The sequence below is a fragment of the Salvelinus fontinalis genome, unplaced genomic scaffold, assembly GCF_029448725.1.
Source record: "Salvelinus fontinalis isolate EN_2023a unplaced genomic scaffold, ASM2944872v1 scaffold_0231, whole genome shotgun sequence".
NCBI classification, from domain to species: Eukaryota; Metazoa; Chordata; class Actinopteri; order Salmoniformes; family Salmonidae; genus Salvelinus; species Salvelinus fontinalis.
This window is the reverse complement of record NW_026600440.1, coordinates 75473-102341: the sequence shown is the minus strand read 5'-3', so window position 1 is coordinate 102341 and position 26869 is coordinate 75473. Positions and strand designations below refer to the sequence as shown.

Genomic DNA, 26869 nt, shown 5'->3' with positions numbered 1-26869 from the left:
GAAACAAAATAAGGTATTTTTTAGAATTCCATTTAATGAAATGCACATGGAACTCACGATACAAACACTAGCCAGTATACCAATCAAATGAGGAAGTAGTCCTTTAACAGGATCTATGTACATCCCAACAATGTCAATAGAGCCAAATCAAAGTGTGACTTACTAGTGTGAACTGGTCGTAGACCTGCATGAGATCATCCATCCGGTGTTTTTCTACAACCACAAAGTTGTCCAGCTCGGCGCTGCCTTTCCGGGCACAGTCCTGGCAGTGAACCACATACTGCTTCTGCTTCCTGGAGAGGAGCTCGCTCCGCACAAACAGCAGGTTAAACACCTCCACCTTGAACACAGTCAACCAACACACACCAGTCAGTAACGCAGTCAACCAACACACATCAGTAACTAGGGATGAGCATGCGTAATAGAGTAGTGGACCTGAGGTGAAAACTCCATCCTGAAGCTGTTCAGTCATATCCCTGTAAGTCAGGGGAGGGTTCTACTGAGCTGTAGGGAATTGGTGTAAGGTCATACCAAGGACCATCTAGCTATTTCATTTAGAATTTTAACACCCCTCGAAGTAGAATTAATATACATACTACCGTTCAACAGTTTGGGGTCACTTAAATTCCCTTGTTTTCACTTAAAATATACATGAAATGAGTTGCAAAATGAATAGGAAATAGTCTAGATGTTGACAAGGTTATAAATAATGATTTTTAATTGAAATAACTGTCCTTCAAACTTTGCTTTTGTCAAAGAATCCTCCATTTGCAGACCTTTGGCATTCTATTTGTCAATTTGTTGAGGTAATCTGAGATTTCAGCCCATGCTTCCTGAAGCACCTCCCACAAATTAGATTGGCTTGATGGGCACTTCTTACGTACCATACGGTCAAGCTGCTCCCACAACAGCTCAATAGGGTTGAGATCCGGTGACTTTGCTGGCTACACCATTATAGACAGAATACCAGCTGACTGCTTCTTCCCTAAATTGTTCTTGCATAGTTTGTAGCTGTGCTTTAGGTCATTATTCTGTTGTAGGAGGAAATTGGCTCCAATTAAGCGCAGTCAACAGGGTATGGCATGGCGTTGCAAAATGGAGAGAGTCTTCCTTCAAGATCCCTTCAACCCTGTACAAATCTTTACCACCACCAAAGCACCCCCAGACAGACCATCAGTTTGCCTCCACCATGCTTGAGATGGCATCAAGCACTCCTACAGCATCTTCATGTTTTCTGTGTCTCACTAATTTTCTTCTTTGTGATCCGAACACCTCAAATTTAGATTTGTCTGTCCATAATACTTTGTCCAATCTTCCTATGTCCAGTGTGTGTTCTTTTGCCGATCTTAATATTTTTGTTATATTGGCTAGTCTGAGATCTGGCTTTTTCTTTGCTACTCTGCCAAGAAGGCCAGCATCCCGGAGTCACCTCTTCACTGTTGACATTGAGACTGGTGTTTTGCGGGTGCTATTTAATGAAGCTACCAGTTGAGGACTTGTGAGGCGTCTTTCTCAAACTAGACACTAATGTACTTGGCCTCTTGTTCAGTTGTGCACTGGGGCCTCCCACTCCTCTTTCTATTCTGGTTAGAGCCAGTTCTGTGAAGGGAGTAGTACACAGCGTTGTACGAGATCTTCAGTTTCTTGGCAATTTCTCGCATGGAAAAAACATCTCAGAACAAGAATAGACTGACGAGTTTCAGAAGAAGTTCTTTGTTTCTTGCCATTTTGAGCCTGTAATTGAAACCACAAATGCTGATATTCCAGACACTCAACTAGTCTAAAAGAAGGCCAGTTTTATTGCTTCTTTATATCAGCACAACAGTTTTCAGCTGTGCTAACACAAATGGGAAAAGGGTTTCCTAATGATCAATTAGCCTTTAAAAATTATAAACTTGGATTAGCTAACAACGTGCCATTGGAACACAGGAGTGCTGGTTGCTGATAATGGGCCTCTACATAGATATTCCATAAAAAATAAAAAAAAGTAGTTTCCAGCTACAAAAGTCATTTACAACATTAACAATGTCTACACTGTATTTCTGATCAATTTGATGTTATTAAAAAAAAAAAAAAAAAAAGAGGCAAAAATGTGTTGCTTTTCTTTCAAAAACATGGACCTTTCTAAGTGACCCCGGTAGAGTGAGAGCGCGATAGATATATAGCCCAATGAATAACAGATTCACTACATGGAACAGTTCCCAAAAATAAATCCAATGAAGTTTGTTCTGTAGTGTCTGTCCTATATCTGAGATAAGATCAGTCACCAATTAAAACATAAAAATAAATTTAAACCTTTATTTTTGGCACTAAACTGTCTCCATATATACTTCCATTCATTTTCTCAACTGGTACCGGGGCACATTCAGTCAAGTCTTGTGAGGCCTGTGGGCATCCTAGAGCAAAACCTTTCCACAGAGGGGTCATATTAGTGTGTAGCCCAAACAGATGGGCTACAGACAGACGTTGGCATAATCGGCTGTACAGACTTCAGACGAGTCAAGGTGCGTTTGGGGTCCGAAAAGCAAAACGGAGAACACCATGTTTGTGAGTCTTATCTTTCCATATAGGGGCTGTGTCCCACAAACAAAAATGTGCTTAAGGTTAGGCATAAGGTTAACAGTGTGGTTAGGGATAAAGGTTTAAAATAAGAGATTTTATGAAACTAAATGATGACTTTGTGGCTGTGATAACTAACTAATGACAACCCTACCTTGCAAACTGCTAGAATTGGTTATTCAACACTATCACCCCCTAAACATAGACAGGTTCCACACTAAAAACATGACTTTGATAAAGACATATCAGAATCATTAAGCCTAGGCCTTTTCACCAAACAGATGTCCTGGCCATAATTCATCCCCATGCAGTGTTCAATGGAGAACTGTTAACCCATTAAAAACATTCCAAATAACAGGCATAATAACTAAATAGAACTTCTGTATATCCAAAAGGTTTGGGTCTGTAACCCTGAACTGGCAAAATTGAGCCCCGTTTAAAATGATCCCTGAGAATAACTGTTCCAGATGCAAGACGCAATTCACACTATTCTGTTCTATTTTATTCTGTTAAATACATTCTTTTTAACTATAAAATACACATGGCCAAACAAGTCAGTTCATCAAATTTCTGCCCTGCTTGGGCTGCCCTGGTCAACTGTAACTGTATTGTGAAGTGGAAACATTTTGGAGCAACAACGGCTCCGCTGTGAAGTGGTAGGCCACACAAGCTCAGAATGGGGCCGCCGTGTGCTGTAGCTCGTAAAAATCGTCTGTTGCCGGTTGCTCACTACCAACTTCCAAATGGCCTCTGGAAGCTACGTTAGCATCTGTTCATCTGGAGCTTCATGAAATGGGTTTCCATGGCTGAGGAGATGCACACAAGCCTAAGATGACCATGCGCAATGGCAAGCATCGGCTAGAGTGGTGTAAAGCTAGCCGCCACTGGACTCTGGAGCAGTGGAAACACGTTCTCTGGAGTGATAAATCACGCTTCACCATCTGGCAGTCTGACAGACAAATCTAGGTTTGGCGGATGCCAGGAGAACGCTACCTGCCCGAATGCATAGTGCCAACTGTAAAGTTTGGTGGCGGAGGTATAACGGTCTGGGGTTGTTTTTCCATGGTTCGGGCTAGGCCCCTTAGTTCAAGTGAAGGGAAATCTTAATGCTACAGTATAGTGACATTCTAGACGATTCTATGCTTCCAACTTTGTGCCAACAGTTTGGGGAACGCCCTTTCCTGTTTCAACATGACAATGCCCCCGTGCACAAAGCGAGATCCATACAGAAATGGTTTGTCGAGATCGGTGTGGAAGAACTTGATAGGCCTGCACAGAGCCCTGACCTCAACCCAATCGAACACCTTTGGGATTAATTGGAACACCGACTGCGAGCCAGGCCTAATCGCCTGATCTCACTGAGGCTCATGGCTGAATGGAAGCAACTCCATATTAATGCCCATGATTTTGGAATGAGATAGCCGATGAGCAGGCGTCCACATACCTACACTACATGGCCAAAAGTGTCTTGACTTTGATAAGCGCGCGGGAAAGAAGAGTCTTGTCTGCTAAATTAACAAAACAAGGCTATGCCATTCTACAAGCAAGCGCCACATTGCTGAGGTTACTACTTTTTCCGAAGACTGTGTTCCACGATATAATATAATCTGTTGATATTACAGTTAACAAACTCATCTTAAATGGCACTTGTTTTTTTATTCACTGAATAAATATAAGGCAATTTAGCAATTAGGATCCGTTATCTGTAATGGTTATGATATTAGGAATTGTTGTTCACTGTTTGCAAATAGATAAATGTGCTTTTTCCCCATTTGAGTACTCAAAAAAAATATGAACAGTCAAAACATGTAAAATGTCCATTCCCATCTGTAATACAATCAAACCAACACACGCACACACGTCAGTAACAGTCAACCAACACACACTGAAGTCAAAAACTGTCATTTACTCAGTCGTCAACACATAATCCTGTCAGTTACTCATATGATAGTCATGGTCTGTAGTCAATTTCTCAGTCGTCAACCAGAACATTACTGTCAGTTACTCAAAACAAACGTATCAATAGTGACAATGTAACAACTGTGTGGGGTAGCAGCTTGGGTAAGGGACTAGAGGTTGAAATGGGCCGGAGCCCCTGACGTACCTCACAGATGGTGCAGTAGTGCGCAGGCTCATCCCTGTTCCTGCCTTGCAGTACCGTCTCCTTCCCTGCCGCGGCTAGAGCCTCCTTCACCGACTGACACTGCTTCAGCGTCCTCAGCAGGCAGTACCTACATCAAACACACCATGACATTAAAAGAAACTCAGACACCTACACATTTTAAGGTTACGTTTTCCAGCAGCCACGTCATCAAAATGCACGTCATCATCCAATCTGAAGTCCCGTCTCTCCAGGGATGAACTGCTGAAGGCACAAAAAGGTAACAAATCCCTGCTAAGGGGAAATGCAGGTTAACTAATTAAACAACAAAAGAACATGATCAATCTCTGTGTGTAAAATAAGTGGTTAATGCGAACCTAACTCACAGCAAAAAAATGTAAGGAAAGCAATGCAATATTATTTGTTGCCTAGACTTTACTGCAAACGACACTCGAAGTCTTGAGGGAAAAAACAATACACTAATATTGCAGTTAGCCATGACAGCCTTTATAATAGAACGCTTGTGAGCACACACACACACACACACACACACACACACACACACACACACACACACACCTGAATATTGCACGTGGGGAAAAAACTATGTAGAAATAGAATGAAACAGGCATACTATTTTTGCTCTAATATAGTGGCCAGTCTAGTAGACGTCGATCAAGGTCACAAGGCTACATTTGTACAAAAATAACGTTCACTGAGTAAAAAATGTAATATTACCCCCTCACTCACAAAAGTTTTACTGTCAAATTCAACACAACAAAAGCAATATCTTTGGGTTACACTGCACACGTTCTGCCAGTGGACATCTGTTCTACAATGTACCAGCAGAGCATGATACTCTTTGTTGACATAATTGATCTCTTTCAGGCAGAGAGTACACCTGGCATACCTCTATTTATCCACTGCAAGGAGTCATGCACCAGTTAATACTACAGCGAATTGGTTAGGTTACTAACGTTAGCTCATCTGATGTAACGTTATCTAGCTACCGGTAGCTAGCGGACTTAAATCAGGCAGAACATTTTCAAAACAAACTCAATTATTTGATCAGTTAAGTTGGCTAATGTTGCCCAACATTTTTCTGGCTAGCTAACGGAGAAGTCGATCCAGCTACCACAGCAAGATATTTAATAATGCTTACAATTCTTGATCCACCACACTTCTCCCTCACCTCAAAAACTTTCCAAACACCAGCTGTTTTTCAGTTTTGCTTACACCGTCTCCGTGGTCAAACTTCTCACCTACCTCTTCGTTATCGTTCAGGGATGCGCTACTGTAACTGGCAAACTGCCTTTGCACCCTACTGCTGTCTTTCCAGAGCGCGCGCTGATTCTGTAACTAGCAAATTGATCGTCTCTTCTCTCTTCAGTCGCGTGCTGCGCTGCATTCTGTTGTTATGTGAATGATTGGCTGAGCCTTGGATACAGCCAGTGTTGCGCCTAACGCACATCACTTGTTCGCTTACAGCCAGTAGTGATCCAAAGCCCCCCCCCCCCCCCTCATCGGATCTACACGAATCACATAGGTCACCTATTTTGGCTTATTTCGCAGAGAGGAAACTAGTTTGCATCCCTGTCACTCTCCACCCCTCATGACAGAGTGGACACACAGTTCTAACATGTGGCAGGAGAGATGCTCACAGTGTGAAACTAAACTGTAAAATACGGTGACTTACTTGATCATCTGGAAGAGCTTGTGGTCAGACACCTTGATGTTGCGGGCCATGTTCCAGGAGAGGTGCACCATGGGTACATGGGACTTGACGCTCTGGAGCTTGTTCCACTCGTAACGCTCCACGGCCAGCTTGTACTGGTGGGCTGTGGATGTTGTGAAATTAATTACAACACTTCACAGGTCTAGAAACAGCTGACAAACTGATTCTGGAGTCAACTATCACTTTAAGAGATAATATCCATGTATTAAATTGTATTCATAAATACATGTATTTTTTAAATTACTAAGTGTTTTTACAGTAACTGAAGGAGCAAGGAAAAGCTGCATCAGAGGCTTACCACTGAGGGGTCCTACGTTCCAGGCGATGTTGTTGCACCAGCCGATGGCCTGGACCCAGTGGACGGTGCCCGTGTTGAGCCACACCAGGTCCCCCGGCCGCTGGATGAACCGGTAGACAGGCACATCTGCCTCATACAGGTCCTCCAGGTTAGGCCACCACGAACCCATCAGGAAGTTGATGTTGTTTCTGATGGAGAGCGAGGGGGAGGAAAAGAGCGAGGGGGAGGAAAAGAGCGAGGGGGAGGAAAAGAGCGAGGGGGAGGAAAAGAGCGAGGGGGAGTATTTATTTTCAGTCTTTTCTCATTTCTGTAAGAGATGTGGAATTAGGACTCGCATTAAAGACCATCTAATTTCAGTATTTTCTGTCTTCTGGGCCATTCCTTTGTCTGTATTTAAAATCAGAATAGTTTTGTTGTGGAAGGCCAGAGAGAAGAGATGGGTTAGTTAGATCTCCCTTGTTTCATTAATGCCCTCATTCCTGGATTCAATTCAGCTCCTTTCCTTCCTTTCACTCAATATCTCCCTGAATCACTCCTTTTTCATTCAGACTGTCTGCTCTTCGTGTTCAAAGCGAGGCACAAAAGAAGCCAACCCTCACCTTGACACCCCATCTGATGTCGTTCCTTCTTTTGTATATATTATTTTCTCGCAGACCCCCCCCCCTTTCTCATTCACTGACAACATCACTATTGTGTAATGTATTATCACTAGCCTCTATGGTTGTTAGGTCCTTACTTTTCACAGAAGTTGCTCATCACTCCCCAGTAGGGTTCTGGCACAGCAAACCACTCACAGTCCCCAGGGCCGATGTTGATGTTGACAGAGCAGAAGTTATTGTGTTCCTGATGACCTGGACCACAGAGATAAAGCAAGACCGAGTTAGAACTGTATTATTTAACTTTTTGGGCGACCCCCCCCCAAAAAAAATCACAAAGAAATGTTATTTATAGATCTGTCATTCTCACTGAAAGCCAGTCTAGAACGTGCTAGATCTGTTATGTGAGAAATTTCCATGCTTCCCATTCTTAACTTATGTTTTTGCCTCTTACTTTCAGTTTTGTACACCAGCTTTAAAATAGCTGAAAATACAATATTCTTGGTTATGGAAAATATCATTTCACAGCGGTTTAATGATTCTCTACACTGTACTTGCTTGTCTTGGCACAAAGTGAATTAGGCAAACTATTAGAATTTCAACCAGGAAATGGTAGAGGGATTTCTGTATAGTGCATCTTTAACAATCTGGTCTTTGTAACTCATAAGTATCAATATAAAAAAAATCACTAGAAACTGCAACAGCTTGTCCTATAAAATTGTATCTCTGTACCGTGCTCTTGCCGGTACAGAGTGTGTGTGTGCGCGTACAGTGTGTGTGTGCGCGTGCGTGTGTGCATCTACCTGGTATCCTGCTGCCGGGGACCTTCATGTAGAGCTGGACAGTGTTCATGCCCAGGATGGTGTGTCCTACGTGGCTGAGCAGATTGCCAGCAGACACCACCCTGGCGAACGCAGGCAGCTTACTCAGCTCCTGCAGCTGTAGCTTCCACCTGGGGGACGAGGAGAAATGGGGTGTGTTCAGAGGAGGCAATGGGGTTTAGCTAAATTTTGCAACGTGTGACCAATGCCATGTCTGACCACACAAACACGTACTTTCTTTCGTCCGACACGTCGATGTTGGTCCCAAATTTGATGTGCTTTAGGGGACCCTTCCTTTTGCGTGCCGCACTGAACACAGCAGGAAGAAATTATGATTAGAAAAAGGTTCAAAGGTTGTGAATATATCAGTGAGAAATCCTGACAGGTGTGTGTTGCTCACCTCTCTGCTGATGCTGGCTCAGTGTCTGAGGGCTCCTTCAACGCCTTCTTCTCATTCTCCTCCTGAGAGTAAAGAGGATCCCATTCAAAAAGACACCGAGCATTGGGAAACAGGTCTGTGTGTGTGTCAGGATTTCCGTTAGCCTACAATTGACGGATATTGCCACCCCCAAAAAAGAAAAGACGATAAATAAAACAGTTGCCGGCCAAAATAAATCCCATGACAAAACGTTGCCATTTATTTTGATGGAAATACATTTTTACCGTCATGCTTATTGGTCTGTAGATTTGAATAATTTGTTAGCCATCGTGTATCTTATTTATCCAACAACTATCACATGCACACAGAGCCTATTTTGAGTGAGATTTCCTCAGCTGGTTGCTGCTGGAGTAAAACATGTGATTTTATCAGCCCATTCAACACACAACAATTTCTAAATGCAATCGCATGTTAACAGTTTTAGTAAATGATTAAAAAGAGCTACTATTTGTATTTTTCAACTGGTAGTTGAAGCGCGCCTCCCATTCACCATTCAAGTGCAGGTCAACAGGCTGTCAAGCACGTCACCCACCACTTTACAATGTGAGCTGGAGGCAATATGCATTTTGAAAACATACTTAAAAATGTTTGAAACCTGAATGTTTATTTCAATAATAAAGTTGTTTCTCTAAACCATTGTCACATGGTTAATCAAAAATCGGAATTAAAATGATACAAATCTAAAAGTCAACTAAGGTGAGATCACCAGCCTGCCATATGGACACTGATACCCCGTGATCCATTGGCAGCTAAAGAAATTACTATAACGTCCATTGCTCTTTCACGCCGAGGATTGGTGATTATCGAGGGGGAGATTGTCAGAAAGATTGATCAAAATCGCTTACTGCAAGGAACTACAGTAAAGTTTTAATGTATTATCATTCACAGTGGATGTTAAAAACAACGGCAGCAGGACAGGTACGTCTATGCATCCTCATGCGAGTGCTCCCTCAACATTATCAGGACAGAGAAACCAGACATGCTCACATGGAGGACTCCAAACAAAACAGAATTAAAAACATTTACAAATCTCGTAATTGGTTACGAAATAAACCAAAACTCGTTTCTCACAAGTGTAGCAGGTTGTGAACTCTGCAAACAACGTTCCCACTCTTGAGAATGGTAAATGACTCATTAATACAAGCTAGGGCTGGGCTATATGACAATATATATCATGTGACAATAGAAAACCGTCTATCGTTTCATATTGTGCTCTATCGTTTAGTCACAAATCACTCTTTACGGCAATATTTTTTGTCAATTGGATGACGCTTTGCGTCGTGTGGAAGGAAATTTGCAACACAAACAAACATGGAAGAGAGTGAATGTGATCGAGCACGGAGACACGGAGCTCGTACCTAAAAGAGGGTCAACGTTGGTCGCATGGACGTGGTTTGGGTATGAAAAGTCTGACACGGCCCAGAAAACCATCCAACGCAAAATATGCCGCAGGACGGTCCCGACAAGAGGCTCAAACACCACTAACCTCTTAACAACAACGCAAGAATCATGTGAAACAGTACAGAGAGAGTCTACGGATGAGACCCCAAAAACTTTCTCTAAATTGAATTTACAGAAAATGTGCTATATCGTGATATGTATTGTTATCGGGCTATGTCATTTTGGCAATATCGCCCAGCCCTAATACACGCAATACCATAAAACAATGTTACCAAATGACAGGGATTAACAGTACATTGACTACTGGTGATGGCATATCACTGCAGAGAATGCCAAGAGTGTGCACAGCTGTCATCAAGGCAAAGGGTGGTTACTTAGAAGAATCTCAAATATATTTTGATTTGTTGAACACTTTTTTGGTTACTACATCATTCCATATGTGTTATTTCATAGTTTTGATGTCTTCACTATTATTCTACAATGTTGAAAACTGTAAAATTAAAAACCCTTAAATGAGTAGATGTTGTCAAACTTTTGACTGGTACTGTATGTAATGGGGAATTGCAAAAAAAAAGTAAAGTATTCACACAATGAATGCGTAAGATTTGGCGGGAAACAGCCGAGTCATTCTGGAGAGCGACTCGCCTCTATCTTCGCCACACACCCCTCCCCTTCTTGTCTAAACATTTAAAAATATACTCAATACACATTATCTTCATATTTGAGATGTTTTTCTACTGACAGCCACAACTGAGGCTCATTGCCACGCGCGTTGCCCACATTACAGGCTCCCGAATAGGCATAGGCCTAGAAGCTTATGATTTGAAACAATCAGATATTTTTGTCAAAATATGCTAATGATCCTCGGTCCCTCTGTGGCTAAGTCATGCTTTCTGGTGAAGCATTTTGAATGATTACAGACAGGTGTCATTATTACATGGATTTCCATTTACTTCCCTATTGGACCCACCACTATGCCATCTATCTATTGGTTTTCAGATCAACTTTCTTTAGTTGTCCAGAAGCCAAGGCACCATCCTAGTCATATTAACAACCCATCCTAGTTGTTGCCTCTAGATTCCCCCTCTTTCTAAGTTTCTAACAGAGATTTTCATCGGTCACATATGGAACTGCTACCAGGTGACCTGTTTAGAATGGTGTTTCCCAACAAATTCCATTTTGGCAAATGTTTGAAAATTATATTTTATTGTCTGGGATTAACAGGAGTTGCATGTTAACAGGAGTTGCATGTTCTGTTAAGCTGCATTACCATAATCTACATGTGATTTCTGTCATTCTGAGCACTGTGGGTGGATGCCTTAATGGACTACGCACCCAATGCATATGGATCCGGTAAATTTAAATATTTTCATTCACGTTCTCCAGCGCCACATTTTCCTAACGGAAACCCTGTGTGTGTGTGTGTATATATGCATCTCCCTCTACTAACCCGTAGTGACTCCTGGAAGGAGGCAGCCTGGTACTGGGCGTATTTGGCGATGGTGGTGTGAGCTCGGCCGCTCTCGCAGCGCCACATCTTCTTGGTGCCACTCAGGTCCCAGTTCTCGTCAGCGGGCTGAGACAGCTGGGTACGACACTCAACCAGATGGTCTGGGTTAGCCTCCACTAGGGTCTTAGTAGAGAACAGACCCAGGTCTGAGAGAGGGGAAAAGAGGTAGGAGATGGTTATTAAAAAGAGAGAAAGAGTGAAGGGGTGGAAGCGGGCACTCACTCAAATAAAGGACATGGAAACCAGCTAATGCTCAAGCTGCATTGGGGCTTGCATAAGTGCAACATCAAAGTGAATGGTCGGCACCAAGGACTCCTTCATGGGGCATTTCTCAATTGAATTGGTTCAACTCCTGCGTCCTCTCTCGCCTCCTTTCAAAAAAGGTCAAAGGTAATTGAGGAGAGGCGGCAAAGAGAGGGAGGATTTTAAAGCTCTTTGAAGGAATCAGGTAGGATACTCATAACCATTTATTTTATTTAACTAGGCAAGTCAGTTAAGAACAAATTCTTATTTACAATGACAGCCTACCCCAGCCAAACCCTAACCCGCTGGGCCCTCACGGCCGGTCATGGTCAGCCTGGAATCGAACCAGGGTCTGTAGTGACGCCTCTAGCACTGAGATGCAGTGCCTTAGACCGCAGTGCCTTAGACCGCTGCGCCACTCGGGAGCAGCAGTTGATGAAAGATGACTATTGAGGAGGTGAGGACTCATCTGTTCACCTACTAACATCTCCTCCACCACTTATCGGTTTCAAGGTCACTGAGGAGAGAGGGTGGTGGAAGGACTTTTGCCCAAATGAGAAAAGGCAAAACCGGTATTGTAATGACAGTCCTAACCAGCAGGTGGCAGTAGAAATGGTAGACTCACCCAGTTTGAGCGCCCCGGCCAGCCCTCTGATGACGGTGACAGGGTTGGAGGGGTTTGTGCAGAACTGGTGCAGCGGAGGGAAGAAGGCATCCCTCTTATTCTCCAGCTGGGGATCAAACACACAATAACATTTAATTTAAAAAAATATATTATTTCAATTGAAAATATATATCTCACGTCTTCAAAACACCACCTTTTGAATGTATATACATTTGTAAGATTCTCATCAGAATCACAACATTGACTAAAACATTCCCCTTTCATTATTATACTATGACGAGAAGTCTTTCTTCCATACTCACATAGATGCTTGGTGTGGGGGGGTTGAGTTTGTCCTTGGGCAGGACTGGGGAGGGAGGAGGGGGCAGGCGAGGAGGAGGACACTTATCCAGCAGTATACTGCTGCTAGACAAACCGTTCTTCCCCAGGTTTCTGAAAGAGAGAAAAACAGGGAAAGGAGAGACGGACAAAGAGAGAAAAAGGTACAAACAAAATTAGCCTCTTGGTTTTACAGTATAAATCTCTGCTCTGACAGTTCCCTATACCAACAAATGCAATACTACATCTTCCCAATAGAGGGAGACAATCAAAAAGTTCCTACAGCCCAAGAAGAAATGGTACTGGGTCCCCCCCAGTCTAACCTGCAGGCCTTGAGCACGTCAGTGGAGGAGGGGTAGATGGACACGGAGGAAGAGGATGATGGGGGTGTGCGGGCATGGGGTGGCGTGGGTCTGCGACACGTGGCAGGGGGGTCCGCCTTCAACGGGCTCTGGGAGTCCTCGGAGATGCCCCCCTTGCCATTGCCATTGACGACAGTGGCGGGGCCGGCTGACGATAATGCTGCGGTGGTGGTGGAGGGGCTGTTGAGGCCGTGCGGGCCCGTCGACTGGCCGGGCTCGGTGGATTTGGGCGAGGGAGTTGCGGTGGACATTGCAGAGATGGGGGAGGAAGCGGCCGAGGAGACGGCCGGGTGGATGTTGTTGATCTTCTTGTGGGGGGCAGAGGTGGTGGGGTCGCCCCCCTTAGGATTGTCTGAGCTGTGGTGAGGGGACCGGTTGCTCGTCCCGCCGTCTCCCGCCGCCGACTGTACGTGATTGGATAAGCTTTCCGCCGCGGCAGTGCTATTGGCCGTCGTCGTCTCCCCAGGCCCCTTTGTTGCCGTGGCTGCGGGGCCGTTGCCGAGGGGCGTGCTCTCTTTGGTAGCAGGGGTGCCAGATGCTCCACCTGAGGTAGCAGAGTGAGGGGGAGAAGGGGGGGACGGGAGGTGGTTGAGAGCCTGTTGCCGCGGCGACGGGGCGGCGGAATGTCCAACCTGATTGTGGGGCGTCTGTGGGTGCGAGAGGGGGTGGGTTGACCCCCCAGAGGAGGAGAGAGACCCATCCCCATTAGGACCCGCCCAATGTGGAGCGGAACCCTTCTGAAGCCCCTGTAGGGAGAGGGGAGCAGGGAGGGAACCCCACTGTTAGATCAGAATAAGGACTATAGCTAAAGAACACATAGTAGGTCTAGTTCTCTCCTCACTACGGAACATCTGAGATAACTAAGCAAGAACTAGCACAGAAAATAACAGCAGTTCACTCAGAGCCTATATGAGCTTCACATAGACCTGAATTGAGCGAACAGGTCCTACCTGAGTGGAGTTTAGGTGCAGGGCCCGGCGCGCTGTGTCCTGTGATTGGGTGCTTGTGCAGGTGTGAGGTAGTAGTGCGCCGGGCTGCAGGTAAGGCACGTCTCCGTTGGGTCCTGTGGCCGCCACCGGGTCATCATCATTATTATTATTGCCCACAGAAAGAGTGTCAGAGTGTCCGTGTGGTGTCCCGCCTGCCAGAGGCCCGTTGGCCAATGGTCGAGGGGAGCAGGGGGGCCGCAACGAGCCCTGAGGGGCCAGGTGGGGCCGGGAGGGGGGCAGGCTAGAGTGAGGAGGGGGAAGAGAGTTGGTAGCTGAGGGGCCGTTGGAGAGGGAGGGACGCAGCTGCCCAGATGCATTCTGTCTCATCTGTAGAACACAACATAATCACAACATCAGGGTTTAGTCTAATTAACAACAGCACTTTCAGTGGATTAACATCAATTAGTCAATATATTACTCTACATTAGAATAATTAGAAGAGACATACAGTATACTGCTTGCAGGCCATCAGGTAAACATCTGGGGGTAATAAGCGTGTGTGTATGTGTGTACCTGCTGCTGGTGCTGCTGCATTAGGTTGAGTTGTGCCTCCAGTTGCTCCAGCATCTGCAGCTGCAGGGGCTTCAGACTGGCCCGGTTACTCCTCAACTGGTCCAGGAGCTGGGAGCACCAAGGATGTACAGATTAGTGTGTGTAGAGACGGAATCAGCAGGGGGACCCAGGTGTGAGTGGCAGGGCAGGGCGTGTTAAGTGTGTTTACCTGCAGTTTCTGTGGTGACAGGTACCAGTTGGGGACTGGCTGCTGTGCCGAGTTACTAGCCCAGGAATCTGGCTGGCTCTGCAAAAAGAGTGTTAGAGAGTTAGGAGTGAGAGATTCCTCATCTTCAGCCAACCTAAAATATTTAAATGGATGCGAGTGGTATTGTACCATACTGCTCACACGATTTCCTATGCTACCTGATAGATGTCTGTCTGTTCTACAAACACACATCAGACCTCCATCTGAATATAGTGTAATGTACCTTGGCTGGGCTGGAGGCCCTCCTCCTCTTGGCAGGGCTGGACTGGTCCTCCCCCTGGCCCATAGGGCCCACGTGTGGGGGCAGAGCCTGGCCCGATCCCCCTCCCTCCGTGCTGTGCTGGGGCTTACACGCCTACAGAGAGGGAGGGAAGGGGAGGAGAAGGAGGAGGGAGAGTGAAGGGGTTGCAAGAGGGCAGTGAAGGGTGTTGAAAACATGATAGAAGGTAAAGTAGTGAGGGAAAGTGCACAGAAAGACAGGGAAATACAGGAGGGATGCAGGAGAAGAGAGAAAGGGACAGGAAGGGGTAGATCTCAGGCAGAGATAGAGGGATAAAAGAAGAGAGCAATAGAGGAAGAGAAGAGCGTCGCAGGGAAAATTAAAGGGCAGGTAGCAAGGAGCAGAACGCAACGTGAAGGATGGAGAGGAAGTGACAGAAAAGGGATAGGCAGTTAGAGAGGGAGAACAAAAGCAGGAGGGTGATGTCGGGACTTCAAAACACATACATATTTCTTCCCTGCATTTTTTTTTTTTTTTTACAAACAATCTGCAATGATACCCTGAAGACGACCGGTAGAATGGAATTTCTCATCACAAACTGTCAACCCTTCCACGTTGACGGAGTGTCATCGCCAACAAAGACGCTTGGCCATACAAAGGCTTTGCCTGCTCATACCACAACGCCAAGCCCTTGGCAGATGCAGCTTTTAAAACAAAATAATCAAAATGTTCAAAAAGGCAACTCCAGGTGTGAATTGTCATCCTCCATTCTACATGAAAATGGATTTGTGGAAAACATGGGCTGTGGTCATAATCAGAACACCTGAAACCATGTCAACCTGTTTTCTTATGAATACAAGTGATAACAACCCTCTCCCATCTCCTCCCAAAAACAAACATCCGAAGACGGCTTCAGTTTGTATAGTCTGATGCTGAGAATTACATTGAACTCAACGAACACACACACACAAACACACACACTAGAACTAATGTTGTCTATAATGAAAGTGAATGAATGGTACTGCAACACTAGGGGGCGCCGCTAGGTTTCAGAGGCAGCAAGGCACCTGATGACCTCAGGATGAATGAGAGGAAGAATGTCAACCTGGAACTATTCTACTGAGGCACAACCTCACCAATCACAACGACAATCAACTGACGTCTTGCTAATCGTCTCAGTGTAGAATAACACATTTTATTTTTAATCTGCTAAAAATACATTAGTATTTTTTTTTTTATATGTATTTTTATATTGTGTAAATACTCTGGATGTCACAATTAAAATATATGATTTTTGAATGGAGAAATTAAATGAAACCAATTTAATTTAACCAAATTGGTTCTTTGAGCTGTGAAGCCATGATAACAGATACTGGTAGACAGTGGGTAGTGAGGTTGGCCTGTGGCTGTGTTAGGGAGATTGAGGAAGGGAGGAGGGGATTGGGATGGGCAACACTTCCCTTGATCCTGTCAGTCATAACAAAAGCCCTAAGCAGTCATAACAAGAAATTGTGGCAAATCACGTCATAACATTTGCATGTCATGTCTCAAGCCACTGTATGACTAGTTTGCCAACCATGACTAGAGCGCTGCCTTAACAAGCTACACCTAAAAATCCCACCAGGTACAGCTATATGAATGACTTTTACCAGGGGTTTTTCCAGTCACTAACTTTTCCAGATTGTGAGCATAACTTGGTTAAATTGGTTCTTATGACTGCTCTAGGGCATCGGTTACTCCACAGGAAGACTCATGGAGAAGCTCCAGGTGATGTGTTGCCCGTTGGCGGTGGGGGTAGTGTGTGTAGAGGGTTGTGTGTGGGGGGAGTGGTCTATCTGGTCTCACCTGCGGTGCAGTGTTCAGGCCACCCTGCCTGGAGGTTAGCTCTGCTGGGATTGGTAGACTCCAGGCCTCATCAATAAGAGGAAGCATTTTACTTTTACTCTGTAGACTAGTGACCTGGGGGTTACTCAACTGAGCCTATGGAAATGAAAACGTGTGAAAACAACATTTTAATGACTTAAAATGATCTTGCGATCAAAATATTATTGTCTTGTTACGGTCGCTCTCATGTAGCCAGTTAGCTACTAGCTTGGCATATCAGCGGCCCCATCTGTTAGTGAGGATTGAATATGTTTGCCCGTTATGGTCTTTAGTAGAGTAGTCAACCAAACAGGGAAGTCATGTTGGGGGTCATATGTGCACTTTGAATGAATTTACACAACACATAATCATTAAAACAAACCATCACGTTGTCTTAATGCCAGGGAATTATGCTCAAATTACTGGTGACTGGAGAATGTTCCCTCATTCATACATACAGATGAATGTGGGGTAATGTTTTTACATCAAAATGGACAAGACACATGGGGTATGGAACTGGAGGAGCCAGGTTCCACTGTGAACACACACAGATTTGCCTTCTGGTATTCAGAAAATGGTTTCCACAATCTGTAGTTCAGAATAGTCAAGTTTGAGTAGCCCAGCAGCTCGGATCATAGGTCTCTCCAGCAGTGAGATTCAAAGTGGTTCTTCAGACCTCTCCCACCCAGTCCAAAATCAACTCTTAGCTCCTGAACACCCATTTTAGTTCTGAAAGGATGGGAGCAAACATGGTGATAACCTAGTCAACAAAGAGGGCTAGATTAAACCATTTCCACTTTGCTGACACCTGTCCAAATTCTTTCAGATCTCCAACAGGTGAAAAAAAAAAAAAGCACCCAACCAGTGGTCAGTGAACTCAGGAGTATCCCCTCCCCTAACCATCTAAGTGGTAGGGAGCTAGAGGTTGATTTGGGACTGAACACCTCCCTCCCGAGTCTCTCCCCCTCTCCTCACCTGCAGGCATTTGATGCGTTGTGTGAGCGCGGTGGCGTTGGAGCAGGCCTTGCTGCGCATGGCGTTGATGTAGCACTTGATGGCGTCATGCGGCTGGCTGCAGGACTCGTAGAGCGTGCCCAGGTCCATCCAGGCGGCCGCGTGGCCGTGGTCCAGCTGCACTGCACAGATGTACGCCTGCAGAGCATCCATGGGCTGGTTCTGTTGCTGGTAGAGAACACTAATGGAGAGAGGAAATGATTGAGGAGAGGGGAACAGGGAGAAAAAGGGATGGGGAGAGGGTTGAATATAGAAAGAGGTGGAGAAAGAGGGGTGGAGAAGGTTAAATATAGAAAAAGAGGGGTAGAGAGGACAGAGCGGTGAGAGGTGGAGGGTTAAATATAGGAAAAGAGTAGAGGACACAGTAGTGTGGGGTAGAAAGGGTTAAAGAGAGAGTGGAGTGGAAAGGGTGACAGACAGAATGACAAAGGAGGAAGAGATATGGGATGGTGAGAGGGAGAGGAGTGGAAGAGTGATAGCAGAGCAAAACAAAGATGGATCGAGAGAGAGAGAAGACGTACGGTCTAATGCGTACCCTATTGAACACCAAGTGTCTGCACTGGCTTCTGATTTGTCTATGGACTGCCTGTAGGAGACGAACGCATCCTGGACCTTGCCAATACTGGAGTAGCACCTGCCCAGGAAGTACCAGGACTGTCCCGAGTTGGGGTCTGCCTCCAGTGATTTCTGCAGACACTGGATGGCATAGCTGTCCTTGTTGGCTCGGTCTCCTAGCTGCTCCACCGTGTGGTGCATCCAGCCTAGTAGAGGGGGAGGGGAAGACAGAACAATAGGTCAACCTTCCCTTCACTAGCCATCATCTCATCCATCCATTTATTCAGTGCCAGACCCAGTCATTCTTTTCATCAGCTGTGTGTGATCTTACCTAGCTGCTGCAGGGTAGTGGCCTTCACCTGTGCTGGAAGATTCTCCGTCTGCAGAAGGCTCTCGTACGCCTCCTTGGCAGCCCGGTATCTCTTCTGCAGAAAACGGGAGAACGAGAGCGAGGGGAGGTGAAAGAGGGAAAAAAGGAGGGTGAGAATAACAAATGACATGCCATATTTGACAGATTAAGCAGTGTCCCTAGCCTGCACCAAGACATTTTACTCCCAACAGACTGCTGGATGAAATGACTCTGCTGCAGCAACGTCCTACTGACACAGCAGAACACTGACTGACCCACAGCTCTGCACTCCTGTGGTGCTACTGCAGTCAGTCAGCCAACATGGTCCGATTATTAAGGGCTGCTGCTTAAGCCAAAGCAGTGTGAAAGACAAATCACACAGGCATACGAGATAGGGACTCCTGTTACCATGGCAACCACACGGAACTGGCCGATAGGGAAACCCATCCATTTTCTATGATGCGTGGTCATTTGATCACAACACAAGGCTCTCTCGGATCAATTAGCCTAGCTGCTAAAACGCTAGCTAGCAAAGAATAGTTGTATAGTTAATATTTTAGGGTAAGTTATTCTTGAGCAGCGTTGTTGAATATTTACTGAAAAGGAAAGCACGTAGATACAGTACAAACACAATTCAATGAAATGAGAGGAAAAGGACAAAGCTTACCTGAATCTCATACAAATGGGCGATGTGGAACTGAACTGAGGAAGAGAAGGACAAAAAAAAATACAAATTGTTGGCTACTTCGGAGAAAAATTCCAACATTCAGCATCAAAATTCTGGTCAAAATGGAACGACTCCAATAAACAGAGAAACGATTGCAGTTAATCCACTGTGTTGAACAGATGAGCTGCTAGGCTGTCTCCTCCGGTGGCAGCAGGTTGACTTGTCTGTAGAGCAGTGCTGTGTGTCTCTGAGCAGAGTGAATGAGCCCAACCAGACTGATACACAGAGGTGAGACTGCCCTTGATGTACCCGTGTGTGTGAGAAAGACCGAGAGAGGATGTGTGTGTAACAGAGATAGAAAGGACGAGTGTGTGAGAGAGAAAGAGAGGGAGGATGTGTGTGTTTGTCCGTGTGCCTGATTGGAAACACTCCAGCGGGACGGGTATTGGGGTCTCCTAGGTAACAGGTTCCAGGCGATAAGAGCCAGTAGAGGGGGAGAAAGCTGAATGAAATAACAATAATATCATGCAGTGTAATGTATTCGGTATGCTAAATAAACCCTACCACGCCACCTCCTTTCACTCTGACCAAATACATTGTTACACGGAAACCAAACCGGCTGCGCGCATGCGCCAACGTGCGTAAATGTATTTTGTCACCCTACACCAAACACAATCACAACACGCAGGTTAAAATATCAAAACAAACTCTGAACCAGTGACATTAATTTGGGGACAGGTCGAAAAGCATTAAACATGTATGGCAATTTAGCTAGTTAGCTTGCACTTGCTAGCTAATTTGTCCTATTTAGCTAGCTTGCTGTTGCTAGCTAATTTGTCCTGGGATATAAACATTTAGTTATTTTACCTGAAATGCACAAGGTCCTCTGACAATTAATCCACACATAAAACGTCCAACCGAATAGTTTCTAGTTATCTCTCCTCCTTCCAGACTTTTTCATCTTTGAACTTATATGGTCATTGGCATCTACACTTTCATAGTATTACCACGACAACCGGCAAAACATTGTCTTTCAATCACCCATGTAGGTATAACCAATGAGGAGATGGCACGTGGGTACCTGCTTGTATAATGAGGAGATGAGGCAGGACTTGCAACGCGATCTGTGTCAGAAATAGAAATTACTTATATTTTAGCCCTTGGCAATGCAGATGCTCGTTGGCGCACAGGAGCAGTGTGGCTGCAATAATTTGAATAACATAGATTTCTACATTTATTTTGCGACGCTCGCGCATGCGACGTGTCCGGTCTGGTCAGCATGTTACAGTTGTTGGGTTAGCTACAGTGCCTTCTGAAAGTATTCACACCCCTTGACCTTTTCCACATTTTGTTGCATTACAGCTCAAATTTAAAATAGATTAAATTGAGATGTGTTGTCACTGGCCTGCACATACATGTCACGTGGCGGCAGGTAGTCTAGTGGATAGAGTGTTGGACTAGTAACCGAATGGATGCAAGATCGAATCCCCGAGCTGACAATGTAAAAATCTGTCGTTCCGCCCCCGAACAAGGCAGTTCTTTTTGCCATGTTTTGAAAATAAGATTTTGTTCTTAACTGACTTGCCTAGTTAAAAAGGTAAAAAATATATATATAGATATCAGTTTTAACAAATTCATTTTAAAAATGGCACTTGTTTTTTTATTGCCTGAATATGAGGCAACTTAGCAATTTGGATTCTTTATCAGTAGGGATGCACAATATATCAGTGAACATATCGGAATCGGACGATATTAGCTAAAAATGCCAACGTTGGTATCAGCCCGATGTCTAGTTTAAAACAGATGTCAAATCTGACGTGCATACCTATATAATATATAAAGACGTAATGATGCCAAGTAAAATTGTGCACGACACACGCAACACAGCATTCCTAACCTAGCCCAAAATGTCTGCTGTGTGGATCGAGCAGTTATTTGAAAGAGTAAGAACATTTCAGCGAGACAACTCAAAGGCGAAATCCATTAACGCCAAGATTATGGAATTCATTGCCCTTGACAATTAACCATTCTCTGTCGTGTGTGATGTTGGCTTTCGCGACTGATCGAGCACCGGTACAAACTACCAAGTGCGCTATTTTTCAGATGTTTCCCTACCGGAGTTACACAGTAATAGCATCACTGCTATTAGCTTGACGACATACTATGGATCACTGTTTGGGTCTTGGCGTGTCAAAAAAGATGCACGTTAAATAACAGTTCTATTATAGAATGTTGTGTTGTGAATTTGCACGTGCAATTCAAGTGCCACCACTACCATGAGTAGCACTGTCAAAGCTGTACAAAAAAGCAAACACCGGCCACGAACTATGTGTTTACAATACCCCTTTGATAAGAAAGCATTATTTGTTCGACTGCAACTTCTGGGGTAGCTAGCTAGCACCAATACAACCAGCATGAAAACAATGACCAGTAAAAACTGCAGTCATTTTTACTATTCTTAGCAATGATTTAGGAATCCTTGTAAGTAGTAGCTAGGAAGCCACTTGTTGTTCACCTATTGAAATTGAACTTCAGTTCATGAAAATAAATAGCTAGCCAGCTACTTAACCCTGTTGCCCAAAAGCTAACTTTATAAGCAGCCAGCTAGCATCATCTGCCTTTTGACGCTCGACCAGATCGGTTTGTGTTGTGAAGCTAGCCACAATAAGGATTAGGCACAATAGTGTAATTTGCAATTTGCCTTAAAAATAAACGTACCTCTTTGAAAGTGATGTAGAAGGTTACAATTGGTGGAATCATGACATATTTATACTAGATAATGTTAAACAAGGTTGGAATGTGAAGCAATGAAATGCAGTATCAGTCTACTCAGTGCCACCCACAGAACACAACTGAAGAGTTTAGGCAAACATTGGCGTTGTAGCTCTTATCGTGGGACTGTGACTGAAATCACCTCCCCAGTCAGCCTATTGTATGTATTGGCATTCATATTGCACTGTACAGCTTTACCTAAGGATTGGGGATCAATGAAATGGTGTATCAGTCTACTCAATACAAAATATATTTTTTCCCAACGTCCTCCTCAGAGTTATCAGACTCCAAAATATCGACGCAGTTTTGTTTTCCCTCGGGAATAGTGTTCAATACACGTAGGTTGACAAACCTGTGGCTCAATTCATAGTTTTTCCAGAGTCCCGCAAAAAGAGCTAATGCTCTCTGGGTGTCACTGAGTAGAATGATACCACGTCATTTATCCACAATCCATAGGTAAAACCGTACAGTGAAATAAGTATGCCCACAATGCAATTCTAAAGTATAATACATCCAGTGATTTCAAATCAACAAGTTGATTTTATATAACATTCCAACCTCGTTTAGCATGATATTAAATTATGGCATAATTCCACAGTGATGCAAATGAATACAATGACATACTTTACGTCAAACAAGTCATTCAATAATTTAACGCGTTCATAATTTTTTTACGTAGTCATTACACCATCACTAATATTTCATTTGTTTACAACGATTCATCAATACGCATGCTATGATGCCGGTAAAGAAAAATATTGCTAGCTTGCTAACAAAGTCCTTCCCCAAAAACATAGCAAAACGACATCCGTTTCAGTAGCTATAGTTACCTAGCTATATAGTTAGCTAGCTGTCAACATCTAAAATAACCCTAACTTATAAGACAGTTCTTATTTGATTAAATGGTGGTTGGACCCATCTATGTGAAGCTAGCCACAATAAGGATTAGCCACAAGTGGTTAATTTGCGGTTAGCCTTCAAAATAAAAAAGTAGCACATAATTATACTCTGTATTCATTTGCATCACGGTCAAACTTTTATTTTGAAGGCAAACATCAAATTCCACTATTGTGCCTAATCCTTATTGTGGCTAGCTTCACAACACATAACCCGGTCCGGTGGAGCCTCAAAAGCCAGCACTCCCACGTTGTCTTGGCTGTGTGCGCTTAGGGTCATTTTCCTGTTGGAAGGTGAACCTTCGCCCATCTGAGAACCTGCTCCAGAGTGCTCAGGACTTCATCAAGGATCTATCTGTACCGTGCTCCGTTCAGCTTTCCTTCAATCTTGACTAGTCTCCCTGTCCCTGCCACTGAAAAACATCCCCACAGGATGATGCTGCCACCACCATGCTTCACCGTATGGATGGTGACAGGTTTCCTCCAGAAGTGGCATTCAGGGTTCGGGGTGGCAGGGTAGCCTAGTGGTTAGAGCGTTGGACTAGTAACCGAAAGGTTGCAAGTTCAAATCCCCGAGCTGACAAGGTACAATCTGTTGTTCCGCCCTTGAACAGGCAGTTAACCCACTGTTCCTAGGCCGTCATCTGGCCACTCTACCATAAAGGCCTGATTGTGGAGATGGGAGAACCTTCCAAAAGGACAACCATCTCCGCAGAGGAACTCTGGAGCTCTGTCAGAGTGACCATCGGGTTCTTGGTCACCTCCCTGACCAAGGCCCTTCTCCCCCGATTGCTCAGTTTGGCCGGGCGGCCAGATCTAGGAAGAGTCTTGGTGGTTCAAAACTTCTTCCATTTAAGAATGGAGGCCACTGTGTTCTTGGTGACCTTCAATGCTGCAGAAATGTTTTGGAACCTTTCCTCAGATCTGTGCCTCGACACAATCCTGTCTTGGAGCTCTATGGACAATTCCTTCAACCTCATGGATTTATTTTTTGCTCTGACATGCACTGTCAACTGTGGGACCTTATATAGACAGGTGTCTTTCCAAATCATGTCCAATCAATTAAATTTACCACAGGTGGACTCTAATCAAGTTGTAGAAACATCTCATGGATGCTCAATGGAAACAGGATGCACCTGAGCTCAATTTTGAGTCTCATAGCAAAGAGTCTGAATACTTATGTAAATAAGGTATTTAAGTTTTTATTTTTTAATACATTTGCAAAAATGTTAACAAACCTGTTTTCGCTTTGTCATTATTGGGCATTGTGTGTAGATGAGGAATTTGTTTTATTTAATCCATTTTAGATTAAGGCTGTAACGTAACAAAATGTGGAAGTCAAGGGGTTTGAATACTTTCTGAATGTACTGTTTTTAATAGGCATTTATTTCTGTAGGCGCACACAGCATGCGTTGGTACGCAATTGAGTGAGAGAGACACAGGGGAAAGGGAATTTAGCGAGCAGAACTGTGTGATGCTTGGTTTTGTTTATTTTTTGTTGTGTCCTGCAAATGCACAAATGGAACACTAGCGTCAAAGCAAATTAACGTTGTCCTCAAGACAAATATTTCACAAAATAGTATTACAGTATATATATATATATATATATATATTTTTTTTTTTATTTGACATCGGTTTGAGTACTCCCTTACGCATGGCCATCCCTACTCTCAATCAACATAGTTGGCCAATTTGTCCAGTACATTTCTGTAGTTAAATCTCAAATGAACATCAACATGTGTTTAAACATGCATATTTCAAAAATGAAACTTGCATTACCGAATTAGCTTTATTCACACTACTTACTTTCCGCTTTGGACAAAGTGCAGGGGTTGGAGTCAATCAAAGCCAGCTGGAAATGCTGTCGACAGAACAGAATATCAAGGTATTAACATCCACTGAAAGACAAGAAATACACAGAAACAAAAGAACAATGCAAAAGGTAATTCCTTTACATGAATCCCCATGCACTGAGACACTCGTTTTCCCTGACAAGGAAATCAATTCTTCAGCAAGCTGCCTCTCTCCTTGCTCACTTTCTGCAATGCAATTAAAGAGCATGAGAGAACGAACAAGGGAGAGGGCAACTGATGAAGAGATTGCATACTGCAAGTCCTCTTTACAGTCCCCCATTGATTTTGTTTGTCAGTCTCACTCAGATATCAAAAACTGCAAACATTCCTCTCCGCCCCATGGCAAAATGAGTAGAATTGCATGAAATTAACTACTTTGTGCGTAGGATCCCCAAAAGGCCAGGGCTGTCTCTGACTGCATGTGTGGGTATGGATGTGGGTACACAGAACCCCATAATGAGTTCAGATTTTTGATGGCCCCCACCCCCATCAGTGGCCCATCCCTGATTAATAGAATAAGGTGCCAACCTAAAACAATTAAAAATAATACTACACTAATGTTCCTCTCTGGATGTCCTAACTGTTGGAAATGTTGTCTTGGCTCCACTGGTGGAGGAAAGAGGCAGGCAGAGTACCTTTAGGCTTGACTCGTAGTCGGTGTTGACCTTAAACATGAGGCCGAGTCGCAGGTGGATCTCCTTGGCTCGTGAGAAACTGGGGTCGATGTAGAGCACCTCCTGGAAAGCTTTAATCGCCCTGGGGGAGGGGAGAAGAGATAAGTATATTCCAAGTTAGAAATGGGAGACGCCACTCAGAGAAGATGCAGAATCAGCGCTGCAGTGTTGAACAGAGACCACAGTCCTCCAGAGAAGAGAATATCACATGATTAAAACAGGAGATCATCATGGTTTCTTCACAACATGATTAAAACAGGAGATCGTAATCATGGTTTCTTCACAACATGACTAAAACAAGAGATCTTCCTGGTTTCTTCACAACATGACAAAAAAAGGAGATTTTCCTGGTTTCTTCACAACATGACTAAAAAATGAGATCTTCCTGGTTTCTTCACAACATGACTAAAACAGGAGATCATCATGGTTTCTTCACAACATGACTAAAACAGGAGATCTTCCTGGTTTCTTCACAATATGACTAAAAAAATGAGATCTTCCTGGTTTCTTCACATCATGACTAAAAAGGAGATCATGGTTTCTTCACAACATGACTAAAAAGGAGATCTTCATCATGGTTTCTTCACAACATGACTAAAACAAGAGATCTTCCTGGTTTCTTCACAACATGACTAAAAAGGAGATCTTCATCATGGTTTCTTCACAACATGACAAAGGAGATTTTCCTGTTTTCTTCACATGACAAAAAAATGGAGATCTTCCTGGTTTCTTCACAACACGACTAAAAAGGAGATCATCATGGTTTCTTCACAACATGACTAAAACAGGAGATCTTCCTGTTTTCTTCACAACATGACTAAAAAGGAGATCTTCCTGGTTTCTTCACAACATGACTAAAAAGGAGATCTTCCTGGTTTCTTCACAACATGACAAAAAAGGAGATCTTCCTGGTTTCTTCACATGACAAAAAAAATGGAGATCTTCCTGGTTTCTTCACATGACAAAAAAATGGAGATCTTCCTGTTTTCTTCACAACATGACTAAAAAGGAGATCATGGTTTCTTCACAACATGACTAAAACAGGAGATCTTCATCCTGGTTTCTTCACAACATGATTAAAACAGGAGATCTTCATGGTTTCTTCACAACTGGCTCCCTATTCACTACATTATGCCCTACTGTCCACCAGGGCCCGTTGCGGTCATGGTCAAATCTAGTGCACTATAAAATGAAATAGGATGCCATGTGGGCTGCAACTGGTGACGGTGTCACCATGGAACCATACACA

The 26869-nt window shown here is 44.0% G+C and overlaps 1 protein-coding gene across 2 annotated transcripts in view; it reads right to left on the bottom strand.

Moving 5' to 3' along the window:
• The window catches only part of LOC129844791 (lysine-specific demethylase 6A-like), a 47727-nt gene that overhangs the window by 1933 nt on the left and 18925 nt on the right, over nt 1-26869 (bottom strand). The window contains exons 6-28 of one of the 2 annotated variants that reach the window (XM_055912920.1): nt 25582-25702; nt 24900-24954; nt 19426-19460; nt 18741-18834; nt 18390-18615; nt 17816-18035; nt 16823-16957; nt 14981-15112; nt 14719-14796; nt 14511-14618; nt 13959-14324; nt 12970-13754; nt 12631-12760; nt 12329-12434; nt 11401-11606; nt 8511-8572; nt 8345-8419; nt 8093-8241; nt 7430-7544; nt 6694-6881; nt 6357-6498; nt 4664-4790; nt 164-340 (exon numbers count right to left, since the gene is read on the bottom strand). In XM_055912920.1, coding sequence (XP_055768895.1) covers nt 164-340; nt 4664-4790; nt 6357-6498; nt 6694-6881; nt 7430-7544; nt 8093-8241; nt 8345-8419; nt 8511-8572; nt 11401-11606; nt 12329-12434; nt 12631-12760; nt 12970-13754; nt 13959-14324; nt 14511-14618; nt 14719-14796; nt 14981-15112; nt 16823-16957; nt 17816-18035; nt 18390-18615; nt 18741-18834; nt 19426-19460; nt 24900-24954; nt 25582-25702 — 3832 coding nt within the window. The remainder of the gene's footprint in view (nt 1-163; nt 341-4663; nt 4791-6356; nt 6499-6693; nt 6882-7429; nt 7545-8092; nt 8242-8344; nt 8420-8510; nt 8573-11400; nt 11607-12328; nt 12435-12630; nt 12761-12969; nt 13755-13958; nt 14325-14510; nt 14619-14718; nt 14797-14980; nt 15113-16822; nt 16958-17815; nt 18036-18389; nt 18616-18740; nt 18835-19425; nt 19461-24899; nt 24955-25581; nt 25703-26869) is intronic. The other variant, XM_055912921.1, reaches the window with a different exon arrangement.